The 19,352-nt window shown below is 43.8% G+C and overlaps 1 protein-coding gene across 1 annotated transcript in view; it reads right to left on the bottom strand.

Annotated features, from left to right (window-relative positions):
• LOC147122140 (uncharacterized) overlaps positions 1 to 19,352 on the bottom strand; it is a 366,564-nt gene that overhangs the window by 253,417 nt on the left and 93,795 nt on the right. Inside the window, exons 6-7 of the mRNA XM_085982904.1 lie at positions 6,468 to 6,569; positions 5,756 to 5,869 (exon numbers count right to left, since the gene is read on the bottom strand). Of these exons, the coding sequence (XP_085839030.1) occupies positions 5,756 to 5,869; positions 6,468 to 6,569 (216 nt within the window). The remainder of the gene's footprint in view (positions 1 to 5,755; positions 5,870 to 6,467; positions 6,570 to 19,352) is intronic.

Below are 19,352 nucleotides of genomic sequence, written 5' to 3'. Positions count from 1 at the left end.
CGTCCCGCTCTCCCGAGCTGGCTTCAAGACCGCCGATTGCGGCTGTGAGAGACGGCCGGCGGGCCCGGTGTTACCCTTGCCGCTCTCTAAGCCCCGCCCTGAGATCCACACTCCCGAGAGCCCCGCCCCCCCCCCCCGCGCCGAGCGGGGAACAGAGACGCCGCATCTCAGCTGCTCCTGCTGCGCGCGCACCCTGTATGTCCCGTGACCCTCGTGGCTGACGCCGTTGCCCCGGGTAACGTGACAGCGCCGGGGTTGGGGGGGGGGGGGGTGGCGGGCAGGAAGCGGGGGGGCGGGGGGGAGCGCTTAGCAGAAGCCGTGGGACAATTACCTAGCTCGGGCGTGGCTGGGCAGGAGAGGCCCAGGCTTTGAGCCTAGGTTCTCAGGCCTTACAAAAACGGGGAAAGGTCGGAAAAAGAATTTTCAGCTAAGAGAAAAAATTTACAAATGAATTCAGTCTTTTTTAAAACAATTTAATAAAAGCAATTTTTTTTTGCTGGAAATGTATATTTGAAAAGAAAGACGCAGAAAGCAGGAAAAAGAATGGAAGCAAGATGGCGGCTACTCACCTCGGTTCAGAACGATAAGGCCCGCCCACACACGCACCGATTGGTCGACCGTCAGGTCACCAAAGCGTAGGATTGGTCAATCGTCCCGTCACTCGACCGTAGGAGGGCCCGGCCGCACGCGCCAGCAACCCGGCGTACGATTGGTCAACCTCGAGGTCACTCTGTCGCTAATGAGCGGATAATGAGATGCTAATGAGCGGAATGTTGAAGGTTTTTCGGATACCGCGGGCGCGATTTTCGTCCGGCCGAAACGTAAATACGCTTACCAGGGTTTCGGAAAGGTAAGCTTTCTTTCGACGTAACGCACGCGTAGGTACGCTCTGTAACTTTCGAGCGCATAGCCAGACAGACGCACACCCAAGGACAGACAGAGAGACAGAAGGACAGACAGATCGATTCCTTTATTATATATATAGATAGATACGATCAGTAAATATTTCCTCATGAGACAGCCAATATTGGGAATGGTAGAAGATTTCTTAATGGTGAGAGACTCAAGAGCTCTGGAGGTTTAGGTGTCCACGTACACATTACTAAAAGCTAGTGCACAGGTACAAAAATAAATCAAAAAGTCTTATGGAATGTTGGCCTTTATCTCAAGGGGGTTGGAACACAAAAGTGAGGAAGTGCTCCTTTAGTTATACAGAACCTTGATCAGACCTCATCTGGAGTACTGCATTCAGTATTGGGTACCAAACCTCAGGAAAGATGTACTGGCTTTGGAGAGGGTATCGTGCATATTCACCATCATTATACCAGGGCTTAAAGAGAGTTAAATTACAAGGACAGGTTGCATAAACTTGGTTTGTGTTTTCTTGCGTTTTGAAGGTTGCAGGGTGATCTAAACAAGATCTTTAAAATAATAAAGGGATTCGATAGGGGAGAGAAACTATTTCCTCTGTAGGGCATAATCTTAAAATTGGAGGAGGTGATTTAGGAGTGAAATCAGGTAACACTTCTTTGCACAAAGGATAGCAGAAATTTGGAATTTTCTTCCCGAAAGGCTGTAGATGCTGGGTCAATCGAAATTTTCAAGACTGAGATCAATAGATTTTTGTTAGGTAAGGGTATCAAAGGATATAGAGCAAAGGTGGGTAAATGGAGTTGAGGTACAGATTTGCCATGATCTAGGGGAATGGTGGAACAGGCTTGAAGGAATGAATGGTCTACTCCTATACCTGTGATTTGTTAAGGATAGTCAGTATATTCTTAGAAATAATTGGCTGGATTTTGTTCTTTGAACCACATTACTGAAAGAGACAGGGGTGGAAAAAATGGGGCAGGGACCGGTTATGCCAGATCTCATCTCATTTGTGTGCCTGCCTGCATTTCCAGCGTAACTTCCACTGTACACACCTGCCCAAATACAAGTGGGCATATTTGGAGGAGGCAGCAATGATGTGATGATGTCATTTGCCCCATTTTTGGTCATTACGACCCAATTTATGTTGGACATTAGTCACACACAAACTTAGCTTTAATCACAATCTATACTGTCCATGTGCCTAGTGACTCGTTCCACAACACTTTCCCTTGATGCTGCTGTGTAGTAAGTGGTCTCTGAAACCTAGCCTCGTGCTCCTCCTCCTAGGTGCTACCTGAGTGGCAGGATTACATGTAATGGATGGCTGCTGCAGTCCTCTGAGTGTCTTAGGACTGTGGTCACCTTCATCTCAGGTCAGCTGTAATGGTTCAAAATTTTTACCTATTTGGCCTGGAAGGGATTTTGGCTTAATTTATAATATTAGGTCGCTATTAAGTTAAATTCAGTTCACAGACACGAGTTGTCCGAGATGTCGTTTAGGACAAATTTATTGAAATCAAGATAAATCACTCAATTTACAATTGTGTTATATTGTATACCATATCAGTTTGGGACAAAAGGGGGTTGGTTGTCCAAGACATCCTAGAAATGTTTGCACTTTGAATGCTGGAATGGTATTCATTCAAGGGTGCCCAGCAGGGAGTATAGCTAAACAGCAAAGTGGTTGCCATTGGTCCCATAACCAGGCTGAACATTTCTCTTAAGGTGGCAAGTTTGACTGGAGGCACACCAAGCCAATCCCTGATGTTGCGAGCTGAGAAAGGGTCAGAGGTCAGTCCTAGTCTTTCCTTCTCTCGCCCCTTCTATGTAAAAGGCGATCTGAAGCAGGTTTGATACGGAGGTCACACTTTCCAAAGTTAGTGCCAGTCAGTTCCAAAATGATTGATATAAGCATGACTCACTTTACAAGTCAAAGAGCAAAAACACAGATTTTTTACTATTTTCCAGATTATGAGGAGCAATAGGAAATTGATTGAAAACTATATTTGATTTACTCATATATTGCATATAAAACAGTTCATTTGTTCACAATTGTCCTGGTTTCACCAGACTTCTATCGAAACGATAGAAGAAATGCACGTTGCAACACATGCAAGATCACAGTATCCAGTATACATAATGAAGGGTCTTATTGTTATGATCCCAGGTCATGTTAATATTTAACTAGACAGTGGGCACTAAATGTATTCTCCAGATCATAGGGGATGTTAGGTTCGGTATCAACAGTCACTTCCATAAGCAAACCTAGGCGATATCTAGTGCAGAACCAAATTTTGTAACTGCAGCCAAGTCCAGAGATCGGCCTACTGCAGGCTGCATCACTTGTGCTGCTGCAATGGCAGCTGGGACATACCCTCCAACTTCCATGTTTCCATCCCTCTCCTGTCTGCCTGGTCAGAAGCTTCAACACTTTCTCGTAGGAAGTGAACGGTCAGTTGTTCAGAGGTCTACCACCTGTGGTGAATCTCATTCTCGGTACATTGTTAAAAAAATGCAAAAAGTGGGGAAAATCTCTGGTTGCCATAAGATGGAATGAAACCCAAGTATCAGTAGGCAGGCCATAATGGGGATGCGGCCTTAGCATGAAATAAGCAATTACAGACCATGTGATGCTTTTAGTATGGTTCACACATAAAACATTGAATGAAGGAACATTTGCAGGTGAAGACTGGGTGTATAAAGGGCCCCATGATACCTCCTGGACATTGATGGTAAGCTCTTAAAGCACTTCAGCGCAGGAAGGAAAAGGTGGTTGTAAGTGGCAAACAGGCACAGCACAATACATTCTTGGAAGATGTGGCCGACTCATCTTACCTTGCCTGACTTGTAAGGTCATTGAACTTCTTGCGGCACTGAGTTGCCATTTGTGGCATGATGAAGTTGGGACTGACTGCCCTAGTCACCTCCTTTCACTCTGCTTGGGCATTTCCTTTAGATGGCATTCTCCCTTCTATCCCAAACAGTGCCACACTCTTACTTGTGTCATCATCATTTCCACCGATGATGGAAACATTAGTTTCAAATTCAATTCTCCATGCCAAAACGCATCCAGGGCTGATGTGCACTGTCAGAGTGATGAGCTTGGCTGGGTAGTGCAAAGCCAGTGAATCAACCTCATTTAAACATGTTCCTCAGTTACCTGAGCTTTGCAGAGAGCATTCTGACAGAGGCACTGTAGAATGCTCTGCGCATACAGCACTTAAATGACTTCTGCACCAAATTAAATGGGTAAAAATTAATTGGGATAAAAAATTGTCAACAAATTTTTAAGGCCTCAAAAAAAGCCATAAGGTTTTCAACCTTTGCAAAAAGCTGTATGGGTAAGGGGGTGGAATGATGTGCGAGACCAAAAAGATGGACAAGCTAACATGGAGGGGCAAAACAGTGTCAATGGTCAAATATTTGATTGCTGGCAAAGTGGATGTGTTACTGCGTGAGGTAGGCATGAAGATGGTTGCTCTGTTTGGCACTCCAGGACTTCATCCCCAAAGAATAGCAGTGCACCAACCCTGGCAAGCTTTAAAGAATCTGGCATGGTACTACTACATTACTATTACTACTACTACCATCACCACCACCACGACTATAGCACAGTAACAGCAACATCAACTTGCATATAACATAGTACCTTTAACATAGAAATACATCCCAAAGTGCCTCACAGAGGCATAAGCAAAAAAATGGATACTGAGCCAAAGAAGAAGATATTAGAAGGGGTGACCAAAAAAGCATGTTTTAAGGAGGGTATTAAAGGAGGAGAGGGAGGCAAGAGCAGAAAGGTTTTGGGGGGGGGGGGTGGGGGGGGGGGGAAACTCCCTCCTAGTATAGGGACGAGGCAGCTGAAGGCATGTATAGAATGGTGGGAAAAAGGGGAGAGTGTACAACAGTCAGAAGAATGGAGAGCTTTTTGTGGGGCGGGGGGGGGCAGGCGAGGTTTTGGTACTGGAATAGAGGTAGCGAGCAACAAGGCCCTCAGAAGTGCGTTTGCTGTTTCTCCACTTGTTTGCAGCATCTGAAAAATTGAGGATAAGAGCACACGCTTCCCAAAGGATAGCATCAGGATTCCAAAACACACCCAGTTGCAGACCTGGAAGGAGGTTGCAGAAGTGGTGAGCACCCACAGCATTAGCCCAAGGACATGGTTTCAATGCAGGAATTGATTCAATGACTTGACCAAAGCAGTAAGGGTGAGATACAGGTCTTCCTGGTTCCATATACATGTCACATAGTTCCACTGCAGTTTTTTTCCATGCATCCTTCTCTTTTCTCCCCCCAAGGCAACGTTAACAGCCTACTGCTGTGGTCATTCTATCAGTGAAACCTGCTGGACATCCAGCGGAGGCAACAAAAGATTATTAAAATACTTTTCTTTCTACGGCCAGGAGGCGCAGGAGTGCTCTTGCAAACCTCACAAGGAAAGGCTGTGCCTCTGCTGTACCGGGCTTCCCCTCATCCCACCTGCAGAACCCTGCCGAACTCCCCTTCCACCACAGTTTAACTGAGTGCTAGCGATCAGCCTCTGGAACGCCCGATCTTCACCTGCCAACCAGCGGCCTCTGTGCCCATTTCAGGTGGGTAGCTGACTGACTGTTCATGAGGCCCAGCCATTAAAATTGACCAGGCTGCCTACAGAGAAAGCTAAGCGGGAAGCTCAGTGGCTCCCCTGGCTTTTCACCCGGAAGTTAAAATCCACACTAAATTAATTGGCATCTCAAAACAATGATTCTTGCACTCATAAAACCCTTTGAAATATAGTCTTGGCATTGAGGATTCAGTGCGAGACAGAGGAAATTCACTGTAACACTGCCACAAACCTGTAAATCTAGTGTTTTCTGATAGATAGAGGGAAAGAAATGGGTACCTTGGTGACTGAATTCACAGGGAGCATTAGTTTTGTGCACCTTTGAACTTCTGCCACGTTTTAACACTTCAGTCATACACTGTTGGCTTTGTGCTGGAGAATTTGGCCTAATATCTGAAGACAAAAGAGTTGTAGTTTTAAGAAACATACATTTTTCAGAAACGGATGTTTTAAGAAATATCTACAGCCTTGCACTATAGATTTTTTAAAAACTAAAATGTAAAAAATGACATTCACAAAACGTTACAAACTTCTCCATTCTCTCCCCCCCATGGCTCTGGTCCCAGGAAGAAACTGACAAAAGAAACAGAGATAACGACAAAAGAGAGAGTAGCAAAGAAACAAAGTGAAAGTAAGACATAGGCACAAATTAGCAGAGGAAAAAGAAAAAAGTAACACGAGTTGTTACCTCAGCTAGAGTTGTGTGTCCAGTTCTGAGCACCACACTCTATAAAGGATGTCAAGAGCCTTGGAGAGGGTGCAGAGGAGACTTACCAGAATGGTACCAGGGATAAATGACTTCAGTTATGTGGAAAGACTAAAGAAGCTGGGATTGTTCTCCTTAGAGCAGAGAAGGTTAAAGGGAGATTGAATTGAGGTGTTCAAAATTATGAGGGATTTTGATAAGAGTAGATGGGGAGAAACTGTTTCCACTGGCAGGAGTATCAGTAACCATGGCACAGATTTAAGGTAATTGGCAAAAAAAGTGTACCTGAGCATGGTAAATTACTTTTGTCCATCACTGAATGTTCACAATCTTTTAAGATTGTAGTCATCGTCTTTGGCATTTCTACTGAAGAGCTTTGTCTGTTATCTGAACACAAACGATTTGTAGTTTTAATACATATATTTTCCATTTATATTCTTGGTCTTTTTTGTCTCTTTATTCATAATCTAAATGTCTATCAGCTTGGGATTATATCTATATAAATAGAAAAAAAAACTTGATTTTATATACACTTTACACATCCTCAGAATATCTCAAAGCGCTGAAGTGCTTCATTATCTTTGATGTGTAGTCATTGTTGTTTTGCAGGCAAACATGGCAGTCAACCTGCGCACAGCAAGGTCCCACAGACAGCTGGTTTACACGTGTATATATGGAGTTTCCAATCATCCATCAAAGTTACAGAAGTACAAAATTCTAACATTATACATACTGGAACTTTCCTTATAAACACTTGCAAACACTCCCAGACTGTTTTGAGGGCATTTTCAATTTCAAACACAAGAACAGTGGCATAGTGGTTATGTTACTGGACTAGTAATCCAGAGGCCTGGACTAATGACCCAGAGAAAAGTTCAAATCCCACCAAGGCAACTGGGGAATTTAAGTCCAGTTAATTAAATAAATCTGGAATAAAAAGCTAGCATCAGTAATGGTGACCATGAAACCATGTGGTCATGCGGTTCACTAATGTCCTTGAAGGAAGGAAATCTGCCGTTATTATCTGGTCTGGTCTATATGTGACTCCAGACCCACAGCAATGCAGTTGACTCCTAACTGCCCTCTGAAATGGCCCAGCAAGCCACTCAGCTGCAACAAACCGCTACGAAAAACAATAAATCCAGACGGACCACCCGACATTGACCTCGGCACCGGCTACAGACACGACAACAGCACACCCAACCCAGTTGATCCTGCAAAGTCCTCCTCACCAACATCTGTGGACTTGTGCCAAAATTGGGAGAGCTGTCCCACAGACCAGTCAAGCATCAGCCTGGCATACTCACAGAATCATACCTTTCAGCCAATGTCCCAGACTCCTCCATCACCATCCCTGAGTATATCCTGTTCCACTAGCAGGACAGACCCACCAGAGGTGGCGGCACAGTGGTATACAGTCGGGGGGGCGTGGCCCTGGGAGTCCTCAACATTGACTCCGGATCTCGAAGTCTCATGGCTTCAGGTCAAGCATGGGCAAGAAAACCTCCTGCTGATTAGCACCTAGCGCCCACCCTCAGCTGATCATCTAGTACTCCTCCATGTTGAACATCACTTGGAAGAAACACCGAGAGTAGCAAGGGCACAGAATATACTCTGGGTGGGAGACTTCAATGTCCATCACCAAGAGTGGCTCGGTAGCACCACAACTGACCGAGCAGGCAGAGTCCTGAAGGACATAGCTGCCAGACTGGACCTGCGGCAGGTGGTGAGAAAACCAACATGAGGGAAAAACCTACTTGACAGCGTCCTCACCAATCTACCTGTCGCAGATGCATCTGTTCATGACAGCACTGGTAGCAGTGACCACCGCACAGTCATTGTGGAAATGAGGTCCCGTCTTCACACTGAGGACATCCTCCATCGTGTTGTGCGGCACTACCACAGTGCTAAAAGGGATAGATTCAGAACAGATCTAACAGCTCAAAACTGGGCATCCATGAGGCGCTATGGGCTATCAGCAGCAGCAGAATTGCATTCCACCACAATCTGTAACATCATGGCTCAGCATATCCTTCACTCTACCATTACCATCAAGCCAGGGGGCCAACCCTGGTTCAATAAGGAGTGTAGAAGAGCATGCCAGGAGCAGCACCAGGCGTAGCTAAAAATGAGGTGCCAACCAGGGGAAGCTGCAACACAGGATTACATGCATGCTAAACAATGGAAGCAACATGCTATGAACAGAGCTAAGCAATCCCCCAATCAATGGATCAGATCACAGTTTTGCAGTCCTGCCACATACAGTTATGAATGGTGGTGGACCATTAAACAACTAACGGGAGGAGGCGGCTCCATAAATATTCCCATACTCAATGATGGCGGAGCCCAGCACGTGAGTGCAAAAGACAAGGCTGAAGTGTTTGCAACCATCTTCAGCCAGAAGTGCCGAGTGGATGATCCATATCGGCTTCCTCCTGAGGTCCCCACCATCAGTCTCCACAGAGCGGGATTAAACGGAGTGGACTTAAACAGAGTGTTTTAATTGGGAAATTGGAAAGAGTGGAAATTTGGAGAAGAGGGGCAAGGAGTTGTTGCTTTTGCCTACGCTACTTGTAGTGCATTGTGTTACAGGTAGATATTTAATTTCAGTACCCTTAACTTAATCTAGATCAAGTAATTAGTCAAGAAACTACACTGTAAACTAAGTTACCTAATTACAAATGTAATTAAATTTAATTAAATAAAACAAGATCATATAGGGATGGCAGTGCAGGTGGGTGTGCCGCAACTGCAGCATGTGAGAGTTTGTGGAGAGCATTGTGATCCCGGACAACCACGTTTGCAGTAAGTGCCTGCATCTTGAGGAACCTCAGCTCAGAGTTTTTGAGCTGGAGTCTGAGGTGCAGACATTGTGGGGCATCAGGGATGGGGAGAGTTACCTGGACACTTGGATCCAGGAGGCAGTCACACCCCTTAGGTTAGGTAGTGGTACAGGTCTGGTTAGTGGTCATGGACAGGAGGGTGTGAATGCAACTCAGGCAGGTAAGGGGACCCTAGGTGCAGTGCTGGAGGAGCCTCAGCCTTTGCCCTTGTCCAACAGGTATGAGGTTCTTGCTGCCTGTGTGGATGAGGGAACAGTAATGGGGAAAAAGGGAGCTGTTCCGTTGGGAATGGCTCCACTGGGACCAGTGTCCTGGCGAACTGAATAACTAGGGCAGTAGACAGGGCTTTAAACTAATGATGGGGGGGGGGGGGGATTCAGGAAAGAGTAAATTTAAAAGCAGCAAGAGAAATGTCAAGGCTCTAGAGTAGAGTAGAATTTTGGGTAAAAATAAGCAGTGGGGGTCAGGAAGGGACAGAGAGAATAACAAAGGTAATAAAGCATCAGTGACTAAGTTGACATCAAGGGGGAAAATAGAAATAAGTCAAAGCTAAAGACACTATATCTGAATGCATGACGCATTCGCAACAAAATAGATGAATTAATAGCACAGATAGAAATTAACAGGTTAGATCGAATAGCCATAATGGAGACGTTGTTGCAAAGTAGCCAAGGTTGGGAACTAAATATTCCAGGATACTTAACTTTTAGAAGAGATAGGCAAAATGGAAAAGGAGGAGGGGTAACCCTGATAATAAAGGATGGGTTAAAGACAGTGGAGAGAAAGGGTCTTTGTTCGGAAAATCAAGAAGTAGAATCAGTTTGGGTGGAGCTAAGAAACAGCAAGGGACAGAAAACATTGGTGGGAGTTGTTTATAGGCCCCCAAACAGTAGTTGTAATGTAGTGCAGAGTATAAATCAGGAAATTAGAGGTGCATGTAACAAGGGTAATACAATAATCATGGGGGACTTTAATCTACATATAGCATATAGACTGGGCAAACCTAATTTGCTGTAATAGTGTGGAGGACAAATTCATGAAATGTATGCAAGATAGTTTTCTAGATCAGTATGTTGAGGAACCAACTAGGGAACAGGCTATTTTAGATCTAGTATTGTGCAATGAGAAAGGGTTAATTAATAACCTTGTAGTAAAGGGGCCTTTAAGGAAGAGTGACCATAATATGATAGAATTTTATATTGAGCTGGAAAGTGATTTAGTTAAATCGGAAACTTGGGTCTTAAATCTCAACAAAGCAAACTACATAGGTATGAGGGGCAAGTTGGCTAAGGTACATTGGGAAACTACATTAAAAGGTATGACGGTAGAGAAGCAATGGTGAGCATTTAAAGAATTAATACATAATTTACAACAAATATACATTCCTTTAAAGCACAAAAACCCCACAGGAAAAGTGCTCCAACCATGGCTAACAAGAGAAGTTAAAGATAGTATTAGATCAAAGGAAGAGGCTTATAATATTGCCAAAAATAGTAAGCCTGAGGATTGGGAGGATTTTAGAATTCAGCAAAAGAGGACCAAGAAATTGATAACGAAAGGGAAAATAGAATATGAGGGTAAACTAGCGAGAGACATAAAAAGACTAGAAAAGCTTCTATAGGTATGTAAAAAGAAAGAGATTACCGAAAGTAAATGTGGGTCCCTTACAGGCTGAAACAGGAGAAATTATAATGGGGAATAAGGAAATGGCAGAGAAATTAAACAAATACTTTGTGTCTGTCCTCACGGAAGAAGACGCAAAAAATCTTCCCGGAAATAATGGAGAACCAAGGCTCGAGCAAGAATGAGGAACTGAAAGAAATTAGTATTTGTAAAATAAATAGTACTGGAGAAATTAATGGGACTGAAAGCTGATAAATCTCCTGGACCTGATGGCCTGCATCCTAGGGTTTTGAAAGAGGTGGCTATAGAAATAACAGATGCATTGGTTGTCATTTTCCAAAATTCCATAGATTCTAGAACGGTTCTAGAAAGGTGGCAATTGTAACCCTACTATTTAAGAAAAGAGGGAGAGAGAAAACGGAGAATAACAGACCAGTTAACCTGACATCAGTAGTAGGGAAAATGCTAGAATCTATTATTAAGGACGTGGTAACAGGGCACTGAAATAATAATAGGATTGGGCAGAGTCAACACAGTTTTTTGAGGTTGTAACTAGCAGAATAGATAAGGGGGAACCAGTGGATGTGGTGTATTTGGATTTTCAGAAGGCATTCGATAAGGTGCCACACAAATGGCTTTTAAACAAAATTAGGGCTCATGGGATTGGGGGTAATATACTAGCATTGATTGAGGATTGGTTAACGGACAGAAAACAGAGAGTAGGAATAAACAGGTCATTTTCAGGTTGGCAGGCTGTAACTCCTGGGGTACCGCAAGGATCAGTGCTTGGGCCTCAGCTATTCACAATCTACATCAATGATTTGGATGAGGGGGCCAAATGTAATATATCCAAATTTACTGAGGATACAAAGCTGAGTGGGAATGTAAGTTGTGAGGAGGGTGCAAGGAGGCTTCAAGGGGATATAGACAGGCTAAGTGAGTGGGCAAGAACATGGCAAATGGAATATAATGTGGAGAAATATGAAGTTATCCACTTTGGTGGGAAAAATAGAAAAGCAAAGTATTTTTTAAAGGGTGAGAGATTGGGAAATGTTGGTGTTCAGAGGGACCTGGGTGTCCTTGTACAAGAGTTACTGAAAGTTAACATGTAGGTACAGCAAGCAATTAGGAAAGCAAATGGTATATTGGGCCTTTATTACAAGAGGATATGAGTATAAGAGTAAAGACGTCTTACTACAATTATATACGGCCCTGGCGAGACCACACCTGGAATACGGTGTACAGTTTTGGTCTCCTTACCCAAGGAAGGATATACTTGCCATAGAGGGAGTGCAACAAAGGTTCACTAGACTGGTTCGTGGGTATATTATCTAGAATTTAGAAGAATGAGAGGTGATCTCATTGAAACAGACAAAATTCTTACAGGACTTGACAGGGTAGATGCAGGGAGGATGTTTTCCCTGGCTGGGGAGTCTAGAGCCAGGGGTCAGTCCCAGAATAAGGGGTTGGCCATTTAGGACTGAGATGAGAAGAAATTTCTTCACTCAGAGGGTGGTGAATCTTTGGAATTCTCTACCCCAGAGGGCTGCGGAGGCTCAGTCGTTGAGTATATTCAAGACAGAGACCGATAGATTTTTGAATATTAAGGGAATCAAGGGATATGGGGATAGTGCAGGAAAGTGGAGACGAGGTAGAATATCAGCCATGATCTTACTGAATGGCGGAGCAGGCTCGAAGGGCCGAATGGCCTACTCCTGCTCCTATTTCTTATGTTCTTATGTTAGCACATAAGCCAGTCTTCAGCCAATTCGATTCACTCCACATAACATCACGAAACGGCTGAGCACACTGGATACAGCAAAGACTATGGGCCCAGACAACATCCCGGCTGTCGTGCTGAAGACTTGTGATCCAGAACTAGCTGCGCCTCTAGTCAAGCTGTTCCAGTACAGCTACAACACTGGCATCCATCAGACAATGTGGAAAACTGCCCAGGTATGTACTGTCCACAAAAAGCAGGGTAAATCCAATCCATCCAATTACCACCCCATCAGTCTACTTCCAATCATCAGCAAAGTGATGGAAGGTGTTGTAGACAGTGCTATCAAGCGGCACTTACTCAGCAATAACCTGCTCGCCAATGCTCAGTTTGGGTTCCGCCAGGACCACTTGGCTCCAGACTTCATTACAAGCTTGGTCCAAATATTGACAAAAGAGCTGAATTCCAGAAGTGAGGCAAGAGTGACTGCCCTTGACATAAAGACAGTATTTGACAGAGTGTGGCATTAAGGAGCCCTAGTAAAACTGAAGTCAATGGGAATCCGGGGAGAAAACTCTCCACCAGCTGGGGTCATACCTAGCACAAAGGAAGATGGTTGTGGTTGTTGGAGGTCAATCACAGCCCCAGGACATCACTGCAGCAGTTCCCAAGGGCAGTGTCCTAGGCCCAACCATCTTCAGCTGCTTCATCGATGGCCTTCCCTCCATCATAAGGTCAGAAGTGGGGTTGTTCGCTGATGACTGCACAGTGTTCAGTGCCATTCGCAACTCCTTAGAATGAAGCAGTCCATGCCCGCATGCAGCAAGACCTGGACGACATTCAGGCTTGGGCTAATAAGTGGCAAGTGACATTCACGCCACACAAGTGCCAGGCAATGACTATCTCCAACAAGAGAGAGTCTAACCACTGCCGCTTGACATTCAACGGCATTACTATCGCTGAATCCCCGAACATCAACATCCTGGGGGGTCACCATTGACCAGAAACTTAACTGGACCAGCCACAAAAATACTGTGGCAACAAGAGCAGGTCAGAGGCTGGGTATTCTGGGGCGAGTGTATCACCTCCCGACTCCCCAAAGACTTTCCACCATCTGCAAGGCACAAGTCAGGAGTGTGATGGAATACTCTCCACTTGGTAGCACGGTGGCATAGTGGTTAGCACTGTTGCCTAACAGTGCCAGGGACCCGGGTTCGAATCCGGCCTCGGGTGACTGTGTGCCGTTTGCACATTTTCCCCGTGTTTGCGTGGGTTTCTTCCGGGTGCTCCGGTTTCCTCCCACAGTCCAAAGATGTGCGGGTTAGGTTGATTGGCTATGCTAAATTGACCCTTAGTGTTAGGGGGATTAAATACGTGGGGTTACGGGGATCGGGTGGGATATGTGTCGGTGCAGGCTCGATGGGCCGAAATGGCCTCTATCTGCACTGTGGGGTTTCTGTGATTCTGTGATTGCCTGGATGACTGCAGCTCCAACAACACTCAAGTAGCTTGAGACCATCCAGGACAAAGCAGCCCGTTTGATTGGCACCCCATCCACCAGCTTAAACATTCACTCCCTCCACCACCGGCGCACCATGGCTGCAGTATGTACCATCTACAAGATGCACTGCGGCAACTCGCCAAGGCTTCGTCGGCAGCACCTCGCCAAGGCTTCGTCGGCAGCACCTCCCAAACCCACAACCTTTACCACCTAGAAGGACAAGGGCAGGAGGCGCATGGGAACACCATCACCTGCAAGTTACCCCTCCAAGTTACACACCATCCTGACTTCAAAGTATATTGCTGTTCCTTCACTGTCGCTGGGTCAAAATCCTGGAACTCCCTCTAATAGCGCAATGGGAGTACCTTCACCACACGGATTGCAGGGGTTCAAGGCGGCGGCTCCTCACCACCACCTTCTCAAGGGCAATTTGAGACGGGCAATAAATGCTGGCCTTGCCAGCGACGCCCACATCCCATGAACAAATAAAAAAAATAAACCTTTAAAAATTCTATATTTTATTTTAATTTCCCTGCAATAAGGGTTATTTTTTTTAATTAAAATTAGTTATTTAGGATTGTTTTATCTTTGAAGTTCAATCACAAGTGATTGCTTCTTCAATTGTTTGCTAAATTAGCCAACATTTTTGAGTCAAATAAGTCACTAGATGAACATTGCATACAATATCAAATGTCAGACAGCATCTTGAGACAGGCTGCTGGAGTCAGAGGATCAGGAGCAAAGTCATGTCCAAAATTCTTGCTATCTTCAGTAATTTCATTATTTAATTCTGGTTTGGGTCAGCTCACAGATCCGATGGAGTTTCAGGTGAAGTGATCAAAGAATTACCAACTGCGATATTCAGACTGAGAAACATCAGCAGGGTTCTGTCCCAGTTGATGAAGTTGCTCCCAAATGCTCTGCAGCTCATGTTTGGCTTCAATCTCTTTGCGCTGCAGCAATTTCTTCTCTTTACTGCATGGCAAAAGCAGATCACATTGTGTTGTATTCTTGTGATTCGGAGCAACAATGTAAGTCATGGCTTCCAGTAAAGGAATAAAGAATTTAGTTTTGGCTTTGTACATATGTAGCTAATCTTTTTTAGCCAGAAACTTCTGATAGCAACCACTAAAAAGCCTGATGACTCCAGCATCCATCAGCTGAAACCTAGAAATGGTATCCGTTGAAAGATGGACAAGTTCTGCATTCGTTAGGCCAGAAATGTTAGGATGCGTAGAGCAGTTATCCATAATGGCCAACACACTTCCACACTGAGCTCGACAGTTTCTGTCCAGAGATCGAATGTATTCCTCAAAAATCGTAGAAATTATCCAAGATCGCCTATTGAAATGGTAAATGATGCCTCCAGAAAGTGTCGAACATTTTTGAAGCATCTTTATCACTTTTACCAATGAATAGAATAGAATGCTTCTCAGATCTGTCCATATTGGTGCCCAGATGAGTCAACTGCTCCTTGCTTCCCCACCTCCTTTTCTGAAAGGTGCGAGTACCCCCAGCAGAAGCTTCCAGAAAAGTCCCATTTCAGCGAAGTTGAATATATCACAAGGTCGGCACTTTTGAAGTAATGCAGGCAAGAGTTGATGAAAGCTATTCGTTTGTCATTTCAGTGGCTTCTTCGACTATTTTCCTAAGAGTTATGGCATGAACTCCTTCTCTTGATCCATCTCAAATTTACTTTAGAGATCTTGAACCGGATTTCTTCTGCAGTTTTGACAGCTTTTTTCCAATAAAATTTGTTCTGAAACTCCAGGAAATTTTTATCACATGCTTCCTAGAACCATTTAGGATATTCTGCTACAACGTCAGAGTTTAGAAGTGTGTAACCATTTCATGTCACATCTGAAATCTGAGTTTCTGACCAGTTTCAGGACAGAATTTCATTGTTCTTTGTAGATTTTGCTGATGGTGCCTGGGTGACACCATATTGTTTTGATAATTCAGTCTCTGACTTTGACTTTGTGTCCAGAGCAGTGATAATTTCGTACTTATAGCTCAAATTCAGATATATGTGCTTTCTTTCTTTTAGTTAATTCAATTTTTACAAAAACAACAGCTACTCTGGGCGCAACAATACATTACTGTAATGGCTTCTCCTAAATAATCGTTTCTTATAGGAAGCCCTGCCTTGTAAGACGGAGCAATTGTGAGTAAACAATATGGTGAGGTCAATCTGTCTTTGTTAAAATTTGCTTTGAATACCATATAACATTAATTGGATGCTTTGCTAATCGGGACCGCATACTTGCTTAACTTTAGATGAATTATAAAATTATACAGCTATAATATGCAAGCCCAAGTGTGTACAAACATATCAAGCACAGCTTGGACTAGCTACCAGAATAACTTAATGCAAATTGTAACAATGGGCAACTTAACATTATAAACTCAAGTCTATAAAGATAAAGTTAAAAGCTCTATATCTGAATACACACAGCATTCATAACAAGACAGATGAGTTGACGGCACAAAGAGATACAAATGGGTATGATCTGATCGGCATTACAGAGACGTGGTTGCAAGGTGACCAGGGCTGGGAACTGAATATTCCAGGGTATTTGACAATTCGGAAGGATAGACAGAAAGAAAAGGGAGGTGGGGTGGCTTTGTTGGTAAAGGATGGGATCAGTGCAGTCGCGATAAGTGATATTGGCTCAGAAGATCAAGATGTAGAATCAGTTTGGGTGGAGATAAAAAATAATAAGGGGAAAAAGTCTCTGGTGGGCGTAGTCTACAGGCCCCGGAACAGTAGCAATACTATTGGACAGAGTATAAATCAACAAATAATGGAGGCTCGTAAAAAAGATACGGTAATAATCAAGGGTGATTTTAATCTCCATATTGATTGGACAAATCAAATTGGCCATGGCAGCCTTGAGGAGTTGTTCATAGATGATATCCGGGATGGTTTCCTAGAAAAGTATGTAATGGAACCAACCAGGGAGCAGGCTATCTTGGATCGGGTACTGTGTAATGAGACAGAATTAATAACTGATCTCATAGTAAAGGATCCTCTAGGAAAGAGTGATCATAGCATGGTTGAATTCCAAATTCATTTGGAGGGTGAGAAAGTTGTATTTCAAACCAGTGTCCTGATCTTAAACAAAGGCAATTATAATGGCATGAGGGCAGAATTGGCTAAAGTGGACTGGAAAAATAAATGAAAGGGTAAGACAGTTGAAATGTAGTGGCAGACATTTAAGGAGATATTTCATAACTTCAACAAAAATATATTCCAGTGGGACAGAAAGATTTTAAGAGAAGGGAGCACCATCCGTGGCTAACTAAGGAAGTAAAGGATGGTATCAAATTGAAAACGAAGGTGTATAATGTTGCCAAGATTGGTAGGAGGCCAGAGGATTGGAAAAAATTTTTAAACCAGCAAAAGGATGACTAAAAAAATAATAAAAGTGAGAAGATAAATTGAGAGTAAACTGGCAAGGAGTATTAAAACAGATAGTAAGAGCTTCTACAGGTATATAAAAAGGAAGAGAGTAGCTAAAGTAAAGTTGGTCCCTTAGAGGATTAGACTGGGTAATTAAAGATGGGAAACGGGAAAATGGCAGAGACTCTGAACAAATATTTTGTATTTGTCTTCACGGTAGAAGACATTAACATCCCAATAATGGATAATCAAGGGGCCACAGGAAGGGGGGGAACTAAAGACAATCACTATCACTAAGGAAAAAGTACTTGGTAAAATAATGGGACTAAAAGACGGCAAGTCCCCTGGACCAGATGGTCTGCATCACAAGGTCTTAAAAGAAGTGGCTGCAGAGATAGTGGATGTATTGGTTGCAATATACCAAAATTCCCTGCATTCTGAAGAGGTCCCATTGGATTGGGAAACTGCAAATGTAACACCCCTATTTAAGAAAGGAGGGAGACAGAAAGCAGGAGCTATAGACCAGTTAGCCTAACATCTGTCATTGGGAAAATGCTGGAGGCCCAGAAAGACAAGTCTTAGGGTGACTCCTGCTGATTGAGTGTATCATTTGCAACCATGGGTTATGATACCTCTGCAATATCTCAGGACATCTGCTGAACACAGGTATGAGGTGCATGCATTCACCGAAACAATCATCAGCACACAATTGGAATGCTGAAATGGTGTTTCAGATATCTGGATTGATCTGGGGGCAGAGAGGCCATTGCTGGGGGTGCACACTCTGGAATGGAGCGAGAACGATTGGAACCATACAATGGAGCCAGACATTGAGTAGGATGGTGTGGTTTAACACAGAGCAAGAGAATAATGAGGAATAATACAGTAGTCGCAGTTATAAATAATGTTTTTTATGCAACTGGCATGGGTTGAGATCTGTGGTGTATGTGCCTTTAAGAGCCCGTGTACTGTAATGCCGGTAATGGCCACTCGGGCTATATAAGCCTGTATAGTGTCTTGTATCTGTTAGTTCACCTCCAGACTTTGTTCAGTAAACACCTGTGAAACCAACTCCTGCATTCCGTGTCTCCATTAACACACGGATACAAGAAGATCGGTAACTAAAGCTATTCAAAAAAGGAGTTTTGTGAGAGATGGGAAACAATGGCATTCACGGACCTTAGAGGGGAAAGGTGGGCGAGAGCTGGTGTAGTAATTGGAGAGGATGTACAGGTCATAGGTGACCTTTTTGAGGATGGATCCAATTGCAGCAGTTTTGAAAGGGAGAGGAACAATGTCTTAGTAAAGGGAGATATTAACAATGTAGGCAAGCATGGGAGCCAGGAAAAGTAAAAAACTGAATGATAAGTTGAGTGGAGAAAAGATCGAGGGAGCAGGTAGTGGGACTCATGGAGATAATGAGCCTAGAGAGGGCAGGGGGCAGATGTGAAAGAAACTGCCGATAAGGGATATGGGTAGAATGGATGGGCCTAGGGTGGTCTGAACAGGGGGAGAGAAGGGGAAGTGGAGACAGAGGTAGCTGCATGCATGGTTTCAGAAATCCATTAGTTCCTCACACTTGATATTAGAAGACAGGGTTAGGGAACAGGATTTGAAGAGACAATGCATTGGGAAGAAAAGGTGCTGAGAGTTGTTCTTACCCTCTGGATAATCCAAGAGATTGAGGTAGTTCTTTACATCCTTGTGCTGGCTTCGGAGATGGTCCTGCAACTGCTTTGGTCACACCATGATGGTCCTAATGACACACATGCAAGCCACCATTGTTTACTCCTTCCACTGGAGTCAGCTTGGAGTTGTCCTTAGTTTGGATATAAAAAGTGCACACAATACAAGCACCAAGGGGACTATTGGACAATAACATCATTTAGCACTTACATATTGACATTTGATTTGCTTTGCTACTACCATACGAAAAAGAAGATAGCACAAAACAGAGAATTAAATTGGTTGCACTTCATTTGAACTTTATCCAGAGATAGTGCAGAATAGAGTAACAGCATAGCAAAGAATAGGCACGATTGGTAGTTGAGGTAACGCAGAGGACAATATTGGACATGGT

The sequence above is a fragment of the Somniosus microcephalus genome, chromosome 3 (assembly GCF_052327205.1).
Source record: "Somniosus microcephalus isolate GS21.2 chromosome 3, FLI_Smic_1.0, whole genome shotgun sequence".
NCBI lineage: Eukaryota > Metazoa > Chordata > Chondrichthyes > Squaliformes > Somniosidae > Somniosus > Somniosus microcephalus.
This window is presented reverse-complemented; position numbering and strand designations above follow the sequence as displayed.